The sequence below is a fragment of the Taudactylus pleione genome, unplaced genomic scaffold (genome assembly GCF_031769625.1).
Source record: "Taudactylus pleione unplaced genomic scaffold, aTauple2 ptg000959l, whole genome shotgun sequence".
In the NCBI taxonomy this organism is placed as follows: Eukaryota; Metazoa; Chordata; class Amphibia; order Anura; family Myobatrachidae; genus Taudactylus; species Taudactylus pleione.
Genome location: NW_028285360.1, coordinates 4845590 through 4864523, shown reverse-complemented (window position 1 = coordinate 4864523; position 18934 = coordinate 4845590). Strand labels below are relative to the sequence as shown.

The window sequence follows — 18934 nt, the reverse complement described above, 5'->3', positions numbered from 1 at the left end:
TCCCTTTACCACTTAATGCCAATTAAGAATTTATTCCTGTGTGTTCTTTGTTGCCCATTATATACAGTGGGAAAAAAAAACAGTAAAAAGATGAGATGATTGTTAGGTTTGCTTTTTTTTTTTTTTTTTTTTAATAAGTTATTGACTTTCAAGGTATAATAATGGGAGACTTATTCCCCCTCTCTCATCGAGGTATTTTATAAAGTTCCACAATGGTTATCAAGCAGACAAAGGCAAGCCAGCATTGACTTGTGATAATGTTAGAAATCCCAGAAAAATGTACACTGTCCTAGATCTTCAGGCTCAATGATTACGGGAGCAGACAGTAGGTCTGATGCAGACAGTATCCATATTTCGATAAAAGATTGGGGTACTTCATTTGACATCAGTATGCAATAGAGTATAGGTCAGGATCCACTGCTACATTTTACATCTAATTTAAAACAAATAGAAAAAAACCCAACGTGGCTGTTCTTTTTAGACTTGTTTCTCCTTTTGTGAGGATCAACCCTAACACTAAAAAGAATGTGTCTTGATGAAACGTACGTATAAGAAGTCTGAAGAGGTAGGTGGGACATTAAACAGGAAATTGAAGAACCAAGCTGGCAAGCAACTGAAGAGGTAGGTGAGATGTCAAAAATAAGCTGGACATTCTGCATGACTGGGTCTGGAGAGTAGATGCAAGGATTTCTCTTCCTAGAAGGCCAGAACTGAAAACCTTTTCCCTCTTCTCGGAATTCATAGATGCGAGCGAGTTCATCAGATCAAAACAGACGTCTCAGTTCTATACATGTAGATTCCAACAGAGCTGGAGGCTTGTTTGAGTCAATGGTTTTGCAGAGTACCTCACAAAAAGTCCAGCTCCAGAGCTTGATGTAGAGAGATGAGGTCATTGTGGTTTGCAATTCTCCAGAAAGGCATGTTGTGCTTTAAAGGTGTAAGGAGAAAGGAAAAAATATTAATGGAGATCTTCAGCTGATGTATAAAATAAGCAAACTGCGGTTAGTACATGGGATGCCAATTATTTGTGTTGTTGTGTAGTAAGTGAAAACAAGTTACTACTCACATTACTATTACAACTACATGTCATCATATACAAGTAAAATGTCATTTTTTATTTTATACGAACAAGAATAAAAAGCAAATAGACAATATATGACCTGGATTACATTTACATTTCAGAAAGTAGTAATCTGTGGTCTGTCTGCTCCACAATTCACTGTACTGTGTTTGGCTTCAGGTAACTGAACAAAGCAGAGGGCCTGAGTTTGTCCCACCATGGAATATTAGAAAGTCAAATAGCTTCTTTTAAAACAATACATTTTATAAAGCCTTTCTGTTGAGTAAAACAGTAGCTGCTTGTCTGGTTGATGCTTAGCAAAGAAATTACTCATTCATAAAGACAAACAAACATACCAGCAGTTCTAATTAGGCCACAGGGAGAAGCTTTTCCCTTTTAGAACAGTGTGGTGACGGTAGCAGTCCATTAAATGCAAATGTGCAGAAAAGTCTACGTAGCATCCAAACTTTCCTGAACTGCATTAGGAATGTAGGGGCTGATTCAGATCCGTTTGCTATGAAGAGAACGCTTGTAGCTGGTCGATAGGCGCTAACTGCGCATGCATCGCAGTGCGTGCAAAACAATGCGAGAGATCTGGATGCATTCGCTCGCTGCATATAGACTGCCCAGTAGAGTGATCGACAGGAGAGGCCGTTTGTGGGTGGTGACAGGGGCTGACCACTGGAAACGGGGGAGTGGAGGTGCGAATGCAAGTGTGCCAGAGTGCCTCAACGCTGTTTCAGAGGCGTGCATAATTAAAAGGCAGCATCATAGTACACGTCACTTGGTGGGATTTCACTCTGAAGTGATCTCTGTGCTTGTGGCAGGGTAAAGGCAACCTTAAGCGCTACGATCGCATCCGATGGTGCTCGATGTACCATTGGTTACAAGCACTTCCTGGAGATGATGTGCGCAAGTGGGTGTCTTAGAAATGGCTGTTGGGAGTCTACATACACAAAGCGATCGCACGCCAAGACATAGTGGGTGTGCTTATGCCTTCCAGTGCGATCGCCTGCCATGCCGTCACTTAGCCGAATTTGCATATGCTGGGAGCGAGCGTACGCATCTAGCGAGTGCGTCTGAATGAGCTGCATAGTACAAGTAAACTCCAAAATATATTGTCCTTTTTAATGCATGTTTCTTCTGGTCACACGGTGACTTTCCTCACCATCACATTGGAGTTCCAGTCAATAGATCTACATTAAAAAGGTTGACAGTGTCTAAGATAGACACCAAATGGTAGGGAATTGGTATAAGATCTACAGTAAAAAGATAGACACCAAACGGTAGACAGGTACACACAGGCGACATGCACGAAGCTAGACAGGTACAAAGGGTCGACACAAAACTGGACCCTAACCCTCTCCCTGGTGCCTAACCGTCGTGTTAAGTGCATAACCCCAACGGTCCCTCCTAATGCCTAACCCTAACTGTCGGGGACCGTGACGAACCCTCCAGTAAGTGCCTAACCCTAAAATAAACTAGACAAAAAAACCCGTGTCAACAATTTCAAAGTCGACCTTTTGACCCGGTCAACCTTTTGTACCCATCTATCTTCATCCATGTTGACCTTTTGTCCCTGTCTCCCTATTGACACAGCTACCATTTGGTGTCTAACTAGACATTATCTTTTTACTGTAGAATGTAGAACTATTGACTGGAACCCAATGGTAGACAGTCAATAGGTAGACAAGGACTATATGTCGACATGGATGAAGATAGACAGGTACAAAAGGTCGACATTGAAATGGTCTACCATTTTTTTTTTTTTTTGTGTTCGGCACTTACCAGAGGGTTAGTGTTAGACACCAGGGGGGAGGGTTAGTGTGAAGATTAGGGTTAGGGGAAAAATAAACAAACATTTGTCGACCATTTTTGTATCAAGCTTTTCAATGTCTACCTTTTATAACGGTCAAACAGTTATAACTTTATCTTCATCCATGTTGACCTTTTGTATGCTGACCTATTGACTGTACCATTTGGGGTCTATCTAGACATTATCTTTTATTCATAACCCCCTATTGGACTCAGGCCAAACATATGGAATACCCAATAATGAGCACAGAACGAACACGTTACTCACACCTCTCTGGTGTAGGTGATCTCTGATATGTACATACTACTGGACATTCTAGAGCAGACATGTCAAACTGCAGCTCAAATACACATTTTAATGCGACCCGACAGTGTGGGCTCAAATACATATATTATGCGGCCCAGCCCTGTGGCGGTTCCAGAGGGAGGCGGATAAAGGCTATCGCCCCCTGTACACAAAACCCAGGGCTGGCGGGGCCTGTGGAGGGGCCCCTGTGCCCCAAGAAATCCGGGCAACCAAAATTTTTCCAGAGGATCACTGCGCGAGTACCGCATGATGTCATGCAGTCCCACCTACACCCTCAGACTCCCACTGCTGTCTGAGTCTGTGACCGTGCACTGTGCAGACAATGGCTGCGCAGTGTGCATAGGAGGGGAGAGAAAGAGGGTCAGGTCAACGGGTTCGCTGCCCAGCCTCAGCTCCCCGACTAACGCAGCAGTCCGCCCCAGCAGGCACATCAGCCTCTGCCACAGTGACAGTGTCACTGCCAGGCTTGCTACTGCCCACCACCAGCACACAGTGCCAGCACCCAGCAAGGGGCAGAGGGACAGGCAGAGCTACAGAGGCCTGGATCTCAGGGAAGCACAGCAGGCCTCTGCAATATAGATTGCTATGTCATTTTTATGTTGTGCAATATGATTGAAAATTGAAAGTCAATAAGTATGGGCAGCAAGTCAATGTTTGTACATCCCTATGACCAGAGTGCTCTGTAGGGATGTGGTCTGGAGAGCATATTATTGAGGGATATGGGGGGGGGGTCTGGAGCATATTATATTGTGTCATGTGGGGATGTGGTCTGGAGCATATTATTTATGTAAAGTTGCACAGAATACTTTTTTTTCTTGCGGCCCACACACTCTTAGACCTTGAATATTCAGCCTGGTTGGGATTTTGAGTTTGACATGCCTGTTTGACATGCGTACAGAGGGATACACATCTTAAGGGCCCCATACATCTGCCAGCCAAAATGCCGATTGGTTGCCACTGATGACCGTCGATTCACGTTAAAAATCCCTGATTTTCTGATCATGACCTGCAAATCACTGAAATCCAACATGTTGGGTGTCACCGATGCCCCGGCGTCTGGGGATTAGGGAATTTGCACAAGACATCGCAGATGTATTGGGGCCTTTACATAGCGGTTAGAGGAAGAGTGTGAAAACTAGAGCGGTCTGCATGAAATGTTTTGCACCATCATTCCATTTTTACATTTAAATTGAAGCCAAAGCAATAAGGATAATATTAATATATTTACTTTGGGTATCTAATGAATAGACCTCATATACCTGTTTGGCAGCCATTTCTTCATCCCTGCCATCTCCAATTACTACGTAGGTAACACTTTTGCCAAACCTTGTCACTATTCTTTCAAAGCAGCTTTCTTTACCTGGAAGGTAAAAACATATCTCATCATTATTGTACAAACTAATGGGTATATCATGGTGAGCAGAAACAAATAGAACAATTGTTTTATAATAACATCATTGTAGGGAGTTATCTCATGAGCCTCACAAAGAGTATATTATATAGACGCGCCAAATGTCGATGCTGCAAGAAAGTTGACCTTGTGACTGTTCACAGTGCGATTTTAGATTTAAGCCTTACCCTGATCTAACCCTGAAATCATGAGTCAATATTCTGACAATGTTGAGATCTCTGGCATGTCGACATTGTGAATGTCTACATTATGGTGTTGTCATTCTGAATGTCGGCATGGCGACTACATATCCTCACTACATGCACTATTCAGCCATAACATTAAAACCAGCTGCCTAACATTGTGTAGGTCACCCTTGTGCAGCCAAAGCAGCTCTGACCCATCAAGCCATGGATAAGACCTGTGAAGGTGTTCTGTGGTATCTGGCACCAAGATGTTAGCAGCCGATCCTAGAAGTCCTATAAGTTGTGAGGTGGGGCCTCTATGGCTGGGGCTTGGTTTTCCAGCACATCGCACAGATGCGCAGTCTGATTGAGATTTGGAGGCCGTGAACACCCTTGAATGCTTTGTTATGTTCCTCACACCATTCCTGTGCAATTGTTGCCATGAGGGAATAACGTTGCCATGAAGAGGGTTAGCAACAATGTTTATGTAGGTGGTACATGTCAAAGTAACATCCAAATGACTGAAGGTTTCCCAGCAGAACCTTACCCTGAGCATCACACTACCTATGCCACGATGCCTTCTTCTCATAGTGCATTCTGGTAAATGACACACCCAGCCATCCACATAATGTAAAAGAAAATATGATTCATCAGACCAGGCCACCTTCTTCCATTGCTCCATGGTCCAGTTCTGACACTTATGTGCCCATTTTGGGGGCGCTTCTGCATTGAACAGATGTCAGAATAGGCACTGTGACCAGTCTGACTATACAGCAAGCTGCAGTGCACTGTGTGTTCAGACACCTTTGTATCATAGCCAGCAGTAACTTATTCTGCAATTTGTACTACAGTAGCTCTTCTGTGGTATAGGACCAGATTGGACAGCCTTCACTCCCCACACGCATCAATGAGCCTTGGGCGCCCATGACCCTGTCACCAGTTCACAGTTGGTCTTTCCTTGCACCACTTTTGATGGGTTCTAACCACTGCATACCAGAAACATCCCCCCAATTTTGGAGATGCTCTGACCAAGTCGACTAGCCATCACAATTTGGCCCTTGTCAAAGTCTTATATTTGCCCATTGTTCCTTCTTCCAACACATCAACTTCAAGAACTGACTGTTCCCTTGCCATATACTATTGCAACAAGATAATCAATGTTGTTCACTTTATCTGACAGTGGTTTTAATGTTATGACTGATGGGTGTAATCACACAGTGAATTAACTTTATAGGCATTTACAATACATGAAAGTTTTTGTAATACTCCAAACTGTATCCTAAATGCAGTGACTTAAACCAACAATGTTGGTCTTCCACAACTCACCGACCAAACAAGCAATTCACAATACAAATCTGAAAAGGAGTTTAAAGAAAAAAATAAAATAAAATGCACCACCTCCATTGGATTGGAATTATGGGTATGGGCATGCAAATAAAGCTATAAATGTTAATTTATGTACAGCCATGCCATCTAGCACTCTATACTTTCCATTATTTTATGCCAGTGTTTCCCAACAGAGCATGTTTTCCAGATCTCCTAGTTAGTGAACTGGTGTTCATTACGGGCAGACATTAGGTGGAGCTAGTTATTTCACCTGTGATACTGAGATATGGAAAACAGGTTGGGTACGAGATCCCGGTGGTTTGAATAGCGTCAGCAGGATGCCAGCAGTCTGGATTCTGGTTCGGTGGCGCCAGTATTTTGACCGTCGGGATTCTGACTACTTCTTCTGGAAAACATGCACTGGTAATGGGCCCTGAGGACAGGAGTTGGTAGACACTGCTCTCTGCCAAACCCAATCATAAACCAGGCATCATACGGATATGAATCTCAGTGCATAATATGTAATCTAGCTACAGCAAAAGAAGAAGTTTGGTGAATAATTGCAGCATCTAAAAGTAATAGACGACATTTTAATTAGAAGCAATAATCTTCCAGTGTGTGTGCAAGTGAACAATTGTGTGTGTGTATTTCCTAGCTATCACAAAGGCTGTCTAGCCTGCACTTCATTATACATACTCCTTTCCAGAGGTAGGGCATTCTCATTTAAGTTAATTTGTCACACCACATTAGTCACTAAATGCAATTTAAATCCGTGTATGGATTTTACAATCTGGTACTGTACTATGCTACAGTACAACATAGTTTGTTATATAGTCTAGGCTAGGAATGGGGAACCTCAGGCCCGCGGAATCATTTGGTCTGGCCCTCTGAGCTTTTTTCTGCTAGCGTCATCTGGCTAGCAATGTGCCTAGACTGGCACCCTGCAGCCAGAATCTATGCAGCAGTGTCACCAGCAATTGTGGCCCCGCCCCCGTGTGACATCACACAGAGGTGGCGTAGCCTGCACCGGGCCCGTAAATAATGTTTTATATATCAAAATCGCCCTCGGCAGAATAAAGGTTCCCCACCCCTGCTCTAAGCTGTGGATTAGTAGCACACACAAATACACACAGGTAGTTATATTGTGGCTATTATTTATATATGCCCCTATTGTTTCTACTGTGCTAACCCAGCACCTGGCTCCTTTGAAATGTATATGGGGTGCAGGTGCATTAACTATCTCAGTCTCACCACTAGAAGAGGCAGCATTGTGGTTAGCTGAGCAGGACACTCCATGTGCTGCTGGGGATTCTTATCCCCTATCCGAATCATCACTCTAGTGACTGGTACACAATAGACGATATGTTGTCCGATCCTGCAGTTCCGGCCGACATACAGTATCTAGCACAGAGCGACCCTTCTGACTACGCTGGCAAGGTCAATGGCGTCGGTGAACGACATATCGTCATTGGCATCATCAGCCCAGTAAATGTGTATCCACCTTAAGGCTGTAATTGGTGATCAACGTAGAACTTCCATTTGCAAAGGGGGCGGAGTTTAGAGTACCACTTATGGCTTCCTAAGCCCTGCCCAGCCGAGGCTGCACGGACCCTGTTTGGCTGACCACTCCACACTGCTCTCGCTCTTACTGGAAAACCTAATAAGGTGATACCTGGACTCCCACCCTAGCCACACAAACTCCTGTGCCTAGCCGTCGCGGTTTATAGCTAAAATGTTTATAGCTGCATTTGCCAGCACTGAGAGGTGAGCTCTGAGGAAGTGAACTGCCAAAGCTGCGGCAGCTGTCCACCCTTTTTGTACCCCTTTGACCAGCAGCACACGACCCTTCTATAGCGGCTTGCGACCCCCCTTCTCCTGACAACGGTGTGGGCCTCTCTGAGCTCGAGGATCCAAGAACTTTGTTTCCTACACAGTCACTTAAGGCAGCTGGAAGGCACGTGCAACACACAGCACCCTCCTTTTCCCTGCACCTATAGCTCCTCTCCTATATAGCCCATACAATCCACTAGAATTTTGCAGCAAAATTAACCTCTTAATAGGGCACCAACAAAAAGTATTTAAACAACAAACATAAGCAACATTTTATTTTCTCATTATAAATCCCAAACCATTATATTCCAATGTAAACACTTGAAATATATTACATATACAATACTGGTGTAATTAAATAAATTACTACTTCTAGTCATTCTTTATTCTGGTGTAAATATACCAAATTTTTTCCTCAGAAATTGTAATACATATATACACACACACACACACACACACACACACACACTTGCCTACTCTCCCGGTATGGGCACCCAGAAAAGTGGGCAAGTCTCCTGCACCACATTTCTAAGGGCAACTTCTCCACGCTTTTCACATAAGCACCTATGTACTCAAACTGCAGTATTTTATAGTTGTTTTATTATCCTAAGCAGTTAATAACTGCAGTTCCTGGCGCTGAAATGTGGTTACACTAAACACCTGCTGCAAGTAATAAGGGTTTAGTTAGGACCCCAAGGATATACAGTACTTCAAAACCAATTTAATAAGAAAATGACTGCGCTAGCTGTTCAGTCGTTCTCAATATATATTGTATATATGATATTGCTCTCTATTATGTAGATAAAAAGGCTTGTTTGAATGTCACAAATAAAATATTTAATTATAAAACATTAGCACAAAACATATAAACATTTATACATACAACATTGATGGCGGCAGGGAAGCGGCGTCTGGATCACACACCTCAGAGTGGCCACATTACCTTGAGGTGCTGATTATTATCCATCACTAAGTGACTAAGGTAATTCATATCTAAATGGCAGAGCATGCAAGCTCACGAGTGAACTGCTGGGACGCCAGTGTTCACGGATTGTATTCACGCATTATTCACATATCACTGACAGGCTTGCTGGCTCATCTGTGAGGCTGCTAAAGTGGAAACATATGGCCACATATTTTCAAATGGATACTTATTAACCAAACGTATGAACCAAAGTGTTACAAAAAGCATTTGCTTTTTGGACTATAGTATTCTAAGGAATTTATATAATATTTTTTTATCTCTGAAGTTTTTCATCTTTGAAGCTTTTTGTGGTTCTCATACATATACCAAGAGGTCGCATTAGGCGTGATTGGTTACCTATTTTAGCACCATCAGATCAGCCCGAGTATACACGAGAAATCGTCATACGCAGCGACCGAGCCAGAGTCTGCTTGTTAGCTGGCCAGCCTTGTTTATAGAAGCCATATAAACACAGAAAATGCATCAGATTTCCTGATGGAGCCGGTACGATCCACGTAGATATGAAGAGCTCGAATCACATCCAGTGAAGCTTCACCTACAGAAAGGCCAGAAGACTGAAAGGCTGGGACTACAATTTCTTCATTTATATGAAAACGGGATACCACCTTTGGAAAGTAACTCGCCCTTGTACGGAGGACAGCTCTATTCCGATGAACAATCAAAAATGGAGAGTGAAATGAAAGTGCTGCCAAATCAGAAACTCCGAACTGAGGAGATAGCAAGGAGAAAAAGGGTCTTCGCTATCAACCATTTGAGGTCCACTGTGTCTAAGGGTTGAAATGGAGGTGCCTTCAGTGCCCTGAGAACGAAGGACAAATCCCATGGTGCCACCGGAGGGACAAACGGAGGTTGCAGATGGAGAACACACTGAAAAAATGTTCTAACGTCTGGCAATTCTGCGCTGGAACCACACCGACTATGCAGAAACCTGAACCCTCAAGGTAGCCAGACGAAGACCTAAGTCTAGTCCAGCCTGTAGAAAAGCAAGAACTCGGGCGACACTGAAAACCATAGGGTAATTTCTGTGGGAACACCAATGAAAAAAAGAATGCCAAATCCTGTGATAGATGCAGGCCGGAGCGGGCTTCTTTGCCCTAAGCATCGTCTGGATCCCGGAAGTAGGAAAACCTTTGGCCATTAAGACGGAAGACTCAAAAGCCATGCCGTCAAAGCCAGCCGAGGTAGATCCGGATATAGGCAAGGACCCTGCACTAGCAAATCCGGCCGTACAGGAAGTGAACTGTCTATGGATAGACATGTCAGATCGGTGAACCAATGTCTCCTGGGACAGACAGGAGCTATTAGTGTCATCCTGTCGCCTTCTTGCTTGAATTTTCTGACAACCCTTGGGAGGAGGGAGATCGGAGAAAACAGGTATACCAACCTGAAGTCCCATCTAACCGCCAGAGCGACCACGAAAGCGGCTGAGGGGTCCCTTGTTCTAGACCCGTACCTGGAGACCTTGTGGTTGTGACGTGATGCCATGAGGTCTACGTCCGGTAGTCCCCACTTGTCCGCCAGGCACTGAAAGATACCCGGATAAAGAGCCCATTCTCCGGCGTGTATGTCCTGACGACTTAGGAAGTCCGCTTCCTAGTTGAGGATTCTTGGGATGAATATTGCAGAGATTGCTGGAAGATGGCATTCTGCCCAAACCAGAACGGTCACGACTTATCTCATAGCTGCCGGACTTCATGTGCCTCCCTGATGGTTGATGTAGGCCACGGTGGTTGCGTTATCGGAATGAATCTGGACAGGCCTTCCGTGAAGGTCCTGCGCCAGAACGAGCGCCCTGTGTGCTGCACAAAGCTAGAAAATATTTATGGGCAGGTGACTTTCATGAGCTGTTCATCTTCCCTGAAAGGTGTGACCACCTGTCACCGCGCCCCATCCCCGCAGACTTGCATCTGTGGTGAGGAGCAACCAATTTGGGATCCATAATGGGTGACCCTTGTCTAAGTAAGTCATCTGCAGCCACCACGCAAGGGAGAGGCAAGCTTCTGTCAAGATGAGGATCATTTGAGACTATCAGATGATACTGACCATCCCAATGAGACAGAATCCATCATTGCAGGGTCCTGGAATGGAACTAGGCATAAGCCACCATGTTGAAGGTGGATACCATGGACCCCAGTACCTGCATTGCTAAGTGAACTAACACTTTCTGATTGCGGAGCAGTTTGCATACCCTTACTTGTAGGGCAGAAATCTTGTCCACTGGTAAAAGTATCCTTTGCCCCAGAGAATCCAGCAGTGCCCCAAAATGTACCATCTGCTGAGTTGGATAAAGAGAAGACTCTTTCCAATTGGTTATCCAGTCGTGCTCTTGCAGACAGGCAATGGTCATTTGGAGATGGTGTTTTAACGTAGATTGTGCCAATATCAGGAGGTCGTCCAAGTAAGGTAGTATCCTGACTCCTTGTCGCATGAGATGAGCCGCCATGACTGCTATAATCTTGGTGAATACCCGAGGTGCTGTAGACAGACCGAAGGGCAGAGCCTGAAATTGATAATGTTGCTGACCCACCGCAAACCTCAAACTTTTGGTGAGAACGTGCAATAGGTACATGCAGATACACATCCTGTATGTCTAGGGAGACCATGAAATCTCCAGGCTCCATTGCTAGCATAATTGACCGTAGGGTTTCCATACGGAATTTGGGTACATGGATGAATTTGTTGAGAGACTTCAAATTCAGAATAGGGCGATGAGACCCATTTGGTTTCAGAATCAGAAACAAATTTGAACAACTCCTTCCCTGTTGCGTCACAGGAACGGGGATTATAACCCCTGACCTCAGGTGGGCCCAGATAGCTTCTTGGAGGGCCAAGGCCTTGACTGGGTCTGAAGGAAGAGTTGTACAAGAAAAAACTTCTGAGAAGGATGCCTCAGGAACGTGAGGGCGTACCCATGAGAGACCACTTCTTGAACCCAAGCATCCATAGCTGTCTGATGCCAGGGGTAAGAAAACTGGAAAAGTCTGTCTCCTACCCAGAGATCCCATAGGGGGGAGACCCGCTCCATCAGGCAGCGGGCTTACCATCCAGCTTGAAAGCTGGACGTTTGACTGACCAGGATATCCTGGTCTGCGTTTTCTTGCTGGAAATATCCTGTCTAGAGAAAGAAAGACTGTCCTTCGCCCTTCCTTGCGGGCAAAAGGACATCTGTTTATACTTAGGGGTAGACGGAGAGGGCAGCCCAGCAGATTTAGATGCTGCCAGAGCAGTCACTATGTTATCAAATTCCGTCCCAAACAGTACCTTCCAGACAAAAGGTAAAGACTCAAAGGCACTCTTGGACCCTGTATCTGCATTCCGAGTTCTTAGACACAGGGTCCTCCGAGCAGCCATCGAGGTTGCCGATACTTTAGAAGCCAGAGTGCCTGCATCAATAACTGCTTCCCCAACATACGCAGCTGCTTCTCGCATTGAGATAAGACAGCTGTTCTCTGGTAGCCTCTGTCATACTATCTTCCAGAGACGTCGTCCATTCTTCCGTAGCCTTGGTCATCCAGGCTACGGCCATAGCCGGCCTGGTAATAGCTCCAGATAATGAAAAAACTGATTTCAAATTGTTTTCCAGTTCTCTATCTGTAGCCTCCTTAAGTGAGGGTGCGGCAAGGATAGATAATGAAAAACTCCAGATCAATCTCGTCACATGAGCATCTACAATTGGAGGAACTTCCCATTTGCTACACTCACCCGGTAAAAATGGGTACTGAGAAGTTAAATTCTTTGTCGCATGGAAACGCCTATCTGGAGTACTCCATGCTTCACACATGAAATCCGTCAGTTGTTCAGACTGAGGGAAATAATCCTTTGCCACCTTCTGACGCCTAAAGACTGGAGTCATAGATTTAGGTGGACCCTCCTCTTACTCAATACTTAGGACAGACCTAACTGCTCTCACCAGAGAGGGGACATCTACCGAGGATTGTTGGTCTTCCTCAACAGAGTAAGAACTTTTATTCTGAGTATCAGAGTCTGATGATGCTGTGTGAGGATCCTGAGGCAATGCCTGAAGGGATACTCTTATGCTTTTGTTTTACCACAACTGGACTATTTGCTTGCATTACCTGCTGAGCAGCTATAGACTGCAACATACTCTGACTAGAGTGAGCATAAGCATCAAACCAAAAAGGATTCATGGGAGACATATACATAAAAGGATGTAAATGTTGTGGGTACCCCATAGAGCAGGGGTTCCAAACCATGGTCCTCAAGGCACACTAACGGTCCATGTTTTAAGGATAGCCACACTTGAGCACAGATGACTCAATTAGTACCTCAGTTATTTTGGATTTAACCACCTGTGCTGAAACATGGATATCACTAAAACCAGGACTGTTAGTGTGCCTTGAAGACAGAGGTTGGGAATCACTGCCATAGAGGGATGCAGCACCACTGCAGGAGCCAGTGAAGCTGCTGCACGGTCCACTAAATTCGACAAAAACGGAGACCAAGAGGCCACTCAAGGCGGTTCTTGTGCAGGTGCTGGTATACCGGATTGGAGAAGAGGCTGTTTATAACAGGCCCTACACAAACCATCTTGCACAAAATCCTCTTCTGACAAGCCTGCCGAACAGGATCTACATGATTGAAGCGTAGGAGGCTCAACCTCCTTCTTTCCCGTGCTTTTAGACATAACAATGTATCACAGATATAAAGTATAAATGCAATGTGACAGTCTTCACAAGTAAATGAGTAAGACCATTAAAAACCCCACACACCTGTACAGAGGGATGAGGAGAAACAGTGATAGATATATCTGAGTTTAGAAAATAAAAGACTGTCAATACAGCAGCTAGCATTAAAGACACATACAACGCAAACATAATTTCATATGCCAATGCAAATGTAAACGCAAATAGGCTCTGAATCAACTGACCAAACCCCCGGGGGCTTGGTAGGATATATAGAGCACTGTATACAAGATCCAAGGGAGAGGCATATAGGGAGACTGACCCACACCTTTGAGAACCAACGGCTTTTAGCAGAGCGCCATAGGTGAACTGCGAGCGTCTCAATACATGAGGTGTTCATAAATAACAAACCAGACGCGGGAACCCACACAGGAAGTTGCGTCTGGGTTGTGTGAGGAGCGGCCAGGGGAGAGCTCATCTCCCCTAAGCTGCGATTTTGACGGTCGGGTACGCTGGCCTCACAGTAGTAGATGCTTATGAGTACGCTGCTAGTGCGTCTACTACCCATCCCCAGCCATTAAGGCCCCGGTGGCCTTAGTGAGGCCCCCTGACGAGCCCTTCAACCGCAGCAGCCTCCGATGTGTCTTCTACACTGGAAGCAAGGAATGCAGCGCATGATTCCCCGCAATAGAGTAATCACCTTACCTTGTAATCTCCTTGGATCCGATTGCAGTCCGGGCCCCCAGCGTTGCTGCTAGCTAAGCTTCGCTGAGACCCGCTGAAAACCCCAAGTCCCATTCAGGAGCTGGCGTTTTGGCGTCAGTGGAGGTAGTAGGAGTCGTAGTACATGCATCCCTTTGGACACTTAGTACTAACTCAACTCAGTAGTATATAAAAAACTATGGTAAATAAAAAAGACTAGGACTGCCTAAGCAGTCATGCTGTTATAAAAGAGGTGCATCTGGACACTTGCAGAGCACCAAACGAAAAAAACTGAAAGCCTGTGGCTGGGGGCGGGGTATATAGGGAGGAGGCCCTATGTATGCTGGGAGCTTGAAAGCTGTAGGTGTGTGGTGCAATGGATTGCTCCAACTACATACCCCAAGGTAGTTTCTGTGGACCCTATGGACTCTGAAGAAGAAATCTATCCTGTGTTTCTGGTCCCAGACGTGTATTAAATAATGACCTAATTTGGCACAATGTATGGATACAGTGATCTTTTTAAGCTTTTATAAAAGGTACTGTCTGGCATATATAGGTGCATGAGGGGGTCTGATGCAATATAAAGTGATGCTTTATAATAGGGGCATGTCTGGTATATATATTTCAATGGGCGAGATGTCGGGGCGAGGGAACAGTATGTGTGAAGTATAGAGCCTACGGAGCCTATTTTTTCATCTTCGATCCCCCTCCTGTCAACACCACTGGTATGCTCTCAAAGCACTCACCTACTAGGCTCTCCTGGAACATGACATATCATTTCTTGTATCCAGTAGTGCTTACTTGAGACATGTTACCATAGAAAACAATACTTAAGAACACGCTGCATTTAAAGCACAGCACAGCATTTAAAGCACAGCACTAAATTATAATGTTCGAGGGAGGTCCAATAAATAAGTTAACAAGACCTCTCATTGCGTAAATGTATTCAAATGGTACATATACGTATAATAATAGTATGGCCTTGGTAGAGATTTTTCCTTATAATCCCCATACTTGTCTAAGCATTTGTTCCAACGGTACACCAAGGCATCTATTCCAGCATAGAAGAAATCAGTGTCATCCTGAAGCCAGGACACGATTGCTTGCTGAACTTCACCATCAGTTGCAAATCGCTTTTTACCCAGGCGCTTCTTTAATAGTCCAAAGAGATGGAAATCACTTGGTGCCAGGTTAGGGCTGTAGGGAGGATGGTCTAGTACCTCCAAATGGTAGCGCCGTAACTCACTAGCTGTGTGGTGCCTGGCGTTATCGTGCAGTAATACACCTGTCTGTAGCAACCCAGGTCATTGAAGAATTACCCTCTTCAACCGGCTCAATGTGTCACAATAGCGGACAGCATTCACAGTATCTCCCTTTGTGAGGAAATCAATAAGAAGAACACCCTTGTGGTCCCAAAACATGATCGCCATGACCTTCTTTGCTGATGAAATTGTTTTGAACTTCTTTGAAGGTGGGTACGATGCTGTTTCCATATCATGGATACTTGCTTTGTCTCCGGTGTCACATGATGCACCCACGTTTCATTGCCTGTAACAATACCCTGCAGGAACTGCCCTCCCACCTCATGGTACCACGTCAAGTGCACAAGAGACAATCCCTTCCTATTGGTTTTGTGAACTTCTGTGAGTTGCTTCAGTACCCAGCATGAAGACTTTTTCTGTACCCCAGTTGCTCATGAACAATTTTGTGCACAGGACCCACTGAGATGATCAGTTTGTCAGCAATATCACTCAAATGTGTCTGTCCTCCTGAATCTGAATTTCAATGCGGCACAAATTGTCAAGTGTGGTGGAGGTGCTTAGCTGGGCAGATCGCTGCTTATCTTGAACATCTATCCTGCCATTATAAAAGGCAGTGCACCAACCCAAATTTGTTTCTGTGACATGACATTATCACCGTGCACCTCGACAAGTTGGTGATAAATTTCAGCTGCCGATGTGCCCTTTAGACGCAGAAATCGGATCACACTACACACCTCAATGTTTTACCATGTTTCCGCCAGACCCGCCATCTTATAACTGTTGGGAAAGTGACTGATAGGAGGAACAGTCTAATGGCTCTGAGGGTAAGCAGTGGTCTACCTGCTCTGGCCTTGTGGGAAATTGGACTGAAATAGAGAATATTACACACGTTAGAGGTCCTGTTACCCTATTTATTGAAGCACCATCATACACAACTGCAGTCTATTTCACACTGGCTACAAGATGCAATTTACTGGGGCTTAAGTCTATAAATCAAAACAACAAGTATAAGCTGCCCCATAGGCCACAAACATATCTAGACAATGAGGCTTTCTATAGGACCTTAGTGTGCAGACACAAAGCTATTACCTATTTTTGTAGCACTGTAAATGTTCTCAATCGGAAAAACTTCTCCCAAGCCGTAGAGTAGGACTTTAGCCAGTGCAGGTACCAGCTGTGTGGTTGTTATTAAGACATTAACGCAGTTCTTCCTGTCAAAAGAAAATAGGGAGTCTGCTACAAAAAGCTAACAATAGTAGACTGAAGTATCAATTAAAATATATATATTTGGGATGTAATTAACAAATGTTGACATTGAAAACAATCAAAAGGTCAATACCAAAATGTTGACTGTCAATGTCGACATGGTCAAAATGTCAACAACTAATGCTGGTGTTCTTTGTGCATACCAGTGTTGCCAACGCTGGCATGCATGCGAAGGGTGGGGGGGATGCATTGCATCCCGAATGCGATGAGTCATGCCTCTTGCCCTTTATGATGAAATACTGTATGAATAGGCTACATACATTGGTGTGTGCATACAGAACACAGAGCTCACCTTGACTGGATCAATAGTAAACACTTTAGGGCAGTTCCTAACCAGCCATCTGTCAGTGTCTCGATGTCGGCTCTTAGCCTTTGGAGAGAATCACGCCGTTGTGGGCTGAGTAGTCCTGTGTCCAAGAAGAAAAACCCAATAATAAATTAGAAATTTTCATTTTCCTTGAAGGATTTTCATTATGACTGGCAAAAGAGATTAATACATTGTTTTGAATACAGCTGTAGAATATTTTAATATGTTTCTGGTCTCGTTCTGTGTTCCTCAAACATCTGTTGATACCACAGGCAGAGGGGTCTATTGGTTTATTGTTGTGGTTCTGGCTTATGACGCGGCTGACATACGTGTGCAATTGTATGCAGAGAGCATCCGTGTGCTGAAACCCAGGGCAACACAACCAACTCTGCTTGCTCATATGAAAAGATGGCTGGAAACCATAGTAGGAGGCATATACAAAACAACATTTGTTCAATAAATAGAAAAACAGGTTTTCTTCAACTAACCAATGCAATCTAAATATCTATCTATATATCTTCTTGGCCAGCATTTCTCAACTCCAAACAGGTCATATTTTGAGGTTATCTGGCTGTGAAAGTAGGTGGGATAATTATGGACCCAGCAACACAGATTAGCTCACCTGTGCATGATTAAAGAAATCCACAAAACATGACCTGTCGGGAATACTTGAGGACTAGATTTGAGAACCACTGTTCTAGGCAAAGCAATTTATGTACGCTAGTACTTTTCAATTTACAAGTTCATTAAGGACCAGGAGGAAGGCAACCAGAAAAACGGTTAAACACAGGGTGGAATGCAATTGTTTTTTTGGGGGCGCGCGTAGAAGCAATTCATTTGTTGCTCTGTGCGGGCGAGAGAGCAGCCAGTGCCGACATTTCTGCTCGCTGCCTTCTGAGGTGGCGAGCAGAAATGTGCGAAAAGTCAGTGTTTCGGGAACCCCCTAACCAGGACTTTAGACTGGTCTAGATGATTTACGCAGCTAAACCTGCTGCTTTTGGGTGTGACATGTGCAATAATTAATGGGCAACCAAAACAACTGAATTTGCTCTGTCAGTGCCCAGTGTTTAACTGCTCACATGGCAAATAAATACCCAAAATGGAACAAAAACTTATTTTTTTGACCGAATAGCAAGGTGGTTAACGAAGAGCAAATACTTATATGACCGGTATATTTTTCTTTATTTTAGAAATACTTTGCGTTTTTTTGTTTCTGGCATCAGTACGCTGTACCAACCCAGCAAACGTAGGATTCTACACAAAAAAGTTTCCAAAATAAAATCTGCATAAACTCTTTCCTGAAGAAAAGGAGCTACCCCTACTGCAAATAGGTGGGAGACCAGTTCAGGTGGCAGAGTCATATGCCAAATTAAAAGACCAGCTGCAACTTGTGTGGTTCACAGGTGGATTAGCCACACTGACAATGCAAGGGCATTGCTGGACAGCAGCAGCATTTCAGCCAGTTACACAAGAACTGTTGTATGAGAGCAGTGAATCTGGATCAAACCAATATACAGAACTGCGAGCTGTGCTGATAGTGCTGAAAGAAACACAAAGTCCTATAGTTCTCTGCACAGACAGCTGGGCAAGGCTTAATCACATGGATGCCGACATGGAATCAGAACTGGCAAGTCCACGGCAAAGTAATCTGGGGTGGCACTGCCCTATGCAACCGTAGGCCTGTGTCCGTGGGCCATGTCATGGTTCAAGGCAGAACAGTGACACTTACCCCTGACGAGGGAAGAGAACTGTATAATATGGGAGCATGGGCTCATGTACAGTGTGGCCATAAAGAAGCAGAAGGCCTTTATGCTTGGGCTCAGAGAAAAGGAATTCCCATGACACAGTTGATGGCA

General features: G+C 44.5%; 1 protein-coding gene across 2 annotated transcripts in view; it reads right to left on the bottom strand.

Annotated features, from left to right (window-relative positions):
- Positions 1-107: 107 nt before the first annotated feature.
- EYA3 (EYA transcriptional coactivator and phosphatase 3) overlaps positions 108-18934 on the bottom strand; it is a 130580-nt gene continuing 111753 nt past the window's right edge. For both annotated transcript variants that reach the window (XM_088459958.1, XM_088459959.1), the window contains exons 15-18: positions 17064-17178; positions 16595-16716; positions 4442-4542; positions 108-927 (exon numbers count right to left, since the gene is read on the bottom strand). In XM_088459958.1, the coding sequence (XP_088316084.1) occupies positions 847-927; positions 4442-4542; positions 16595-16716; positions 17064-17178 (419 nt within the window). In that variant the 3' untranslated portion in view covers positions 108-846. The remainder of the gene's footprint in view (positions 928-4441; positions 4543-16594; positions 16717-17063; positions 17179-18934) is intronic.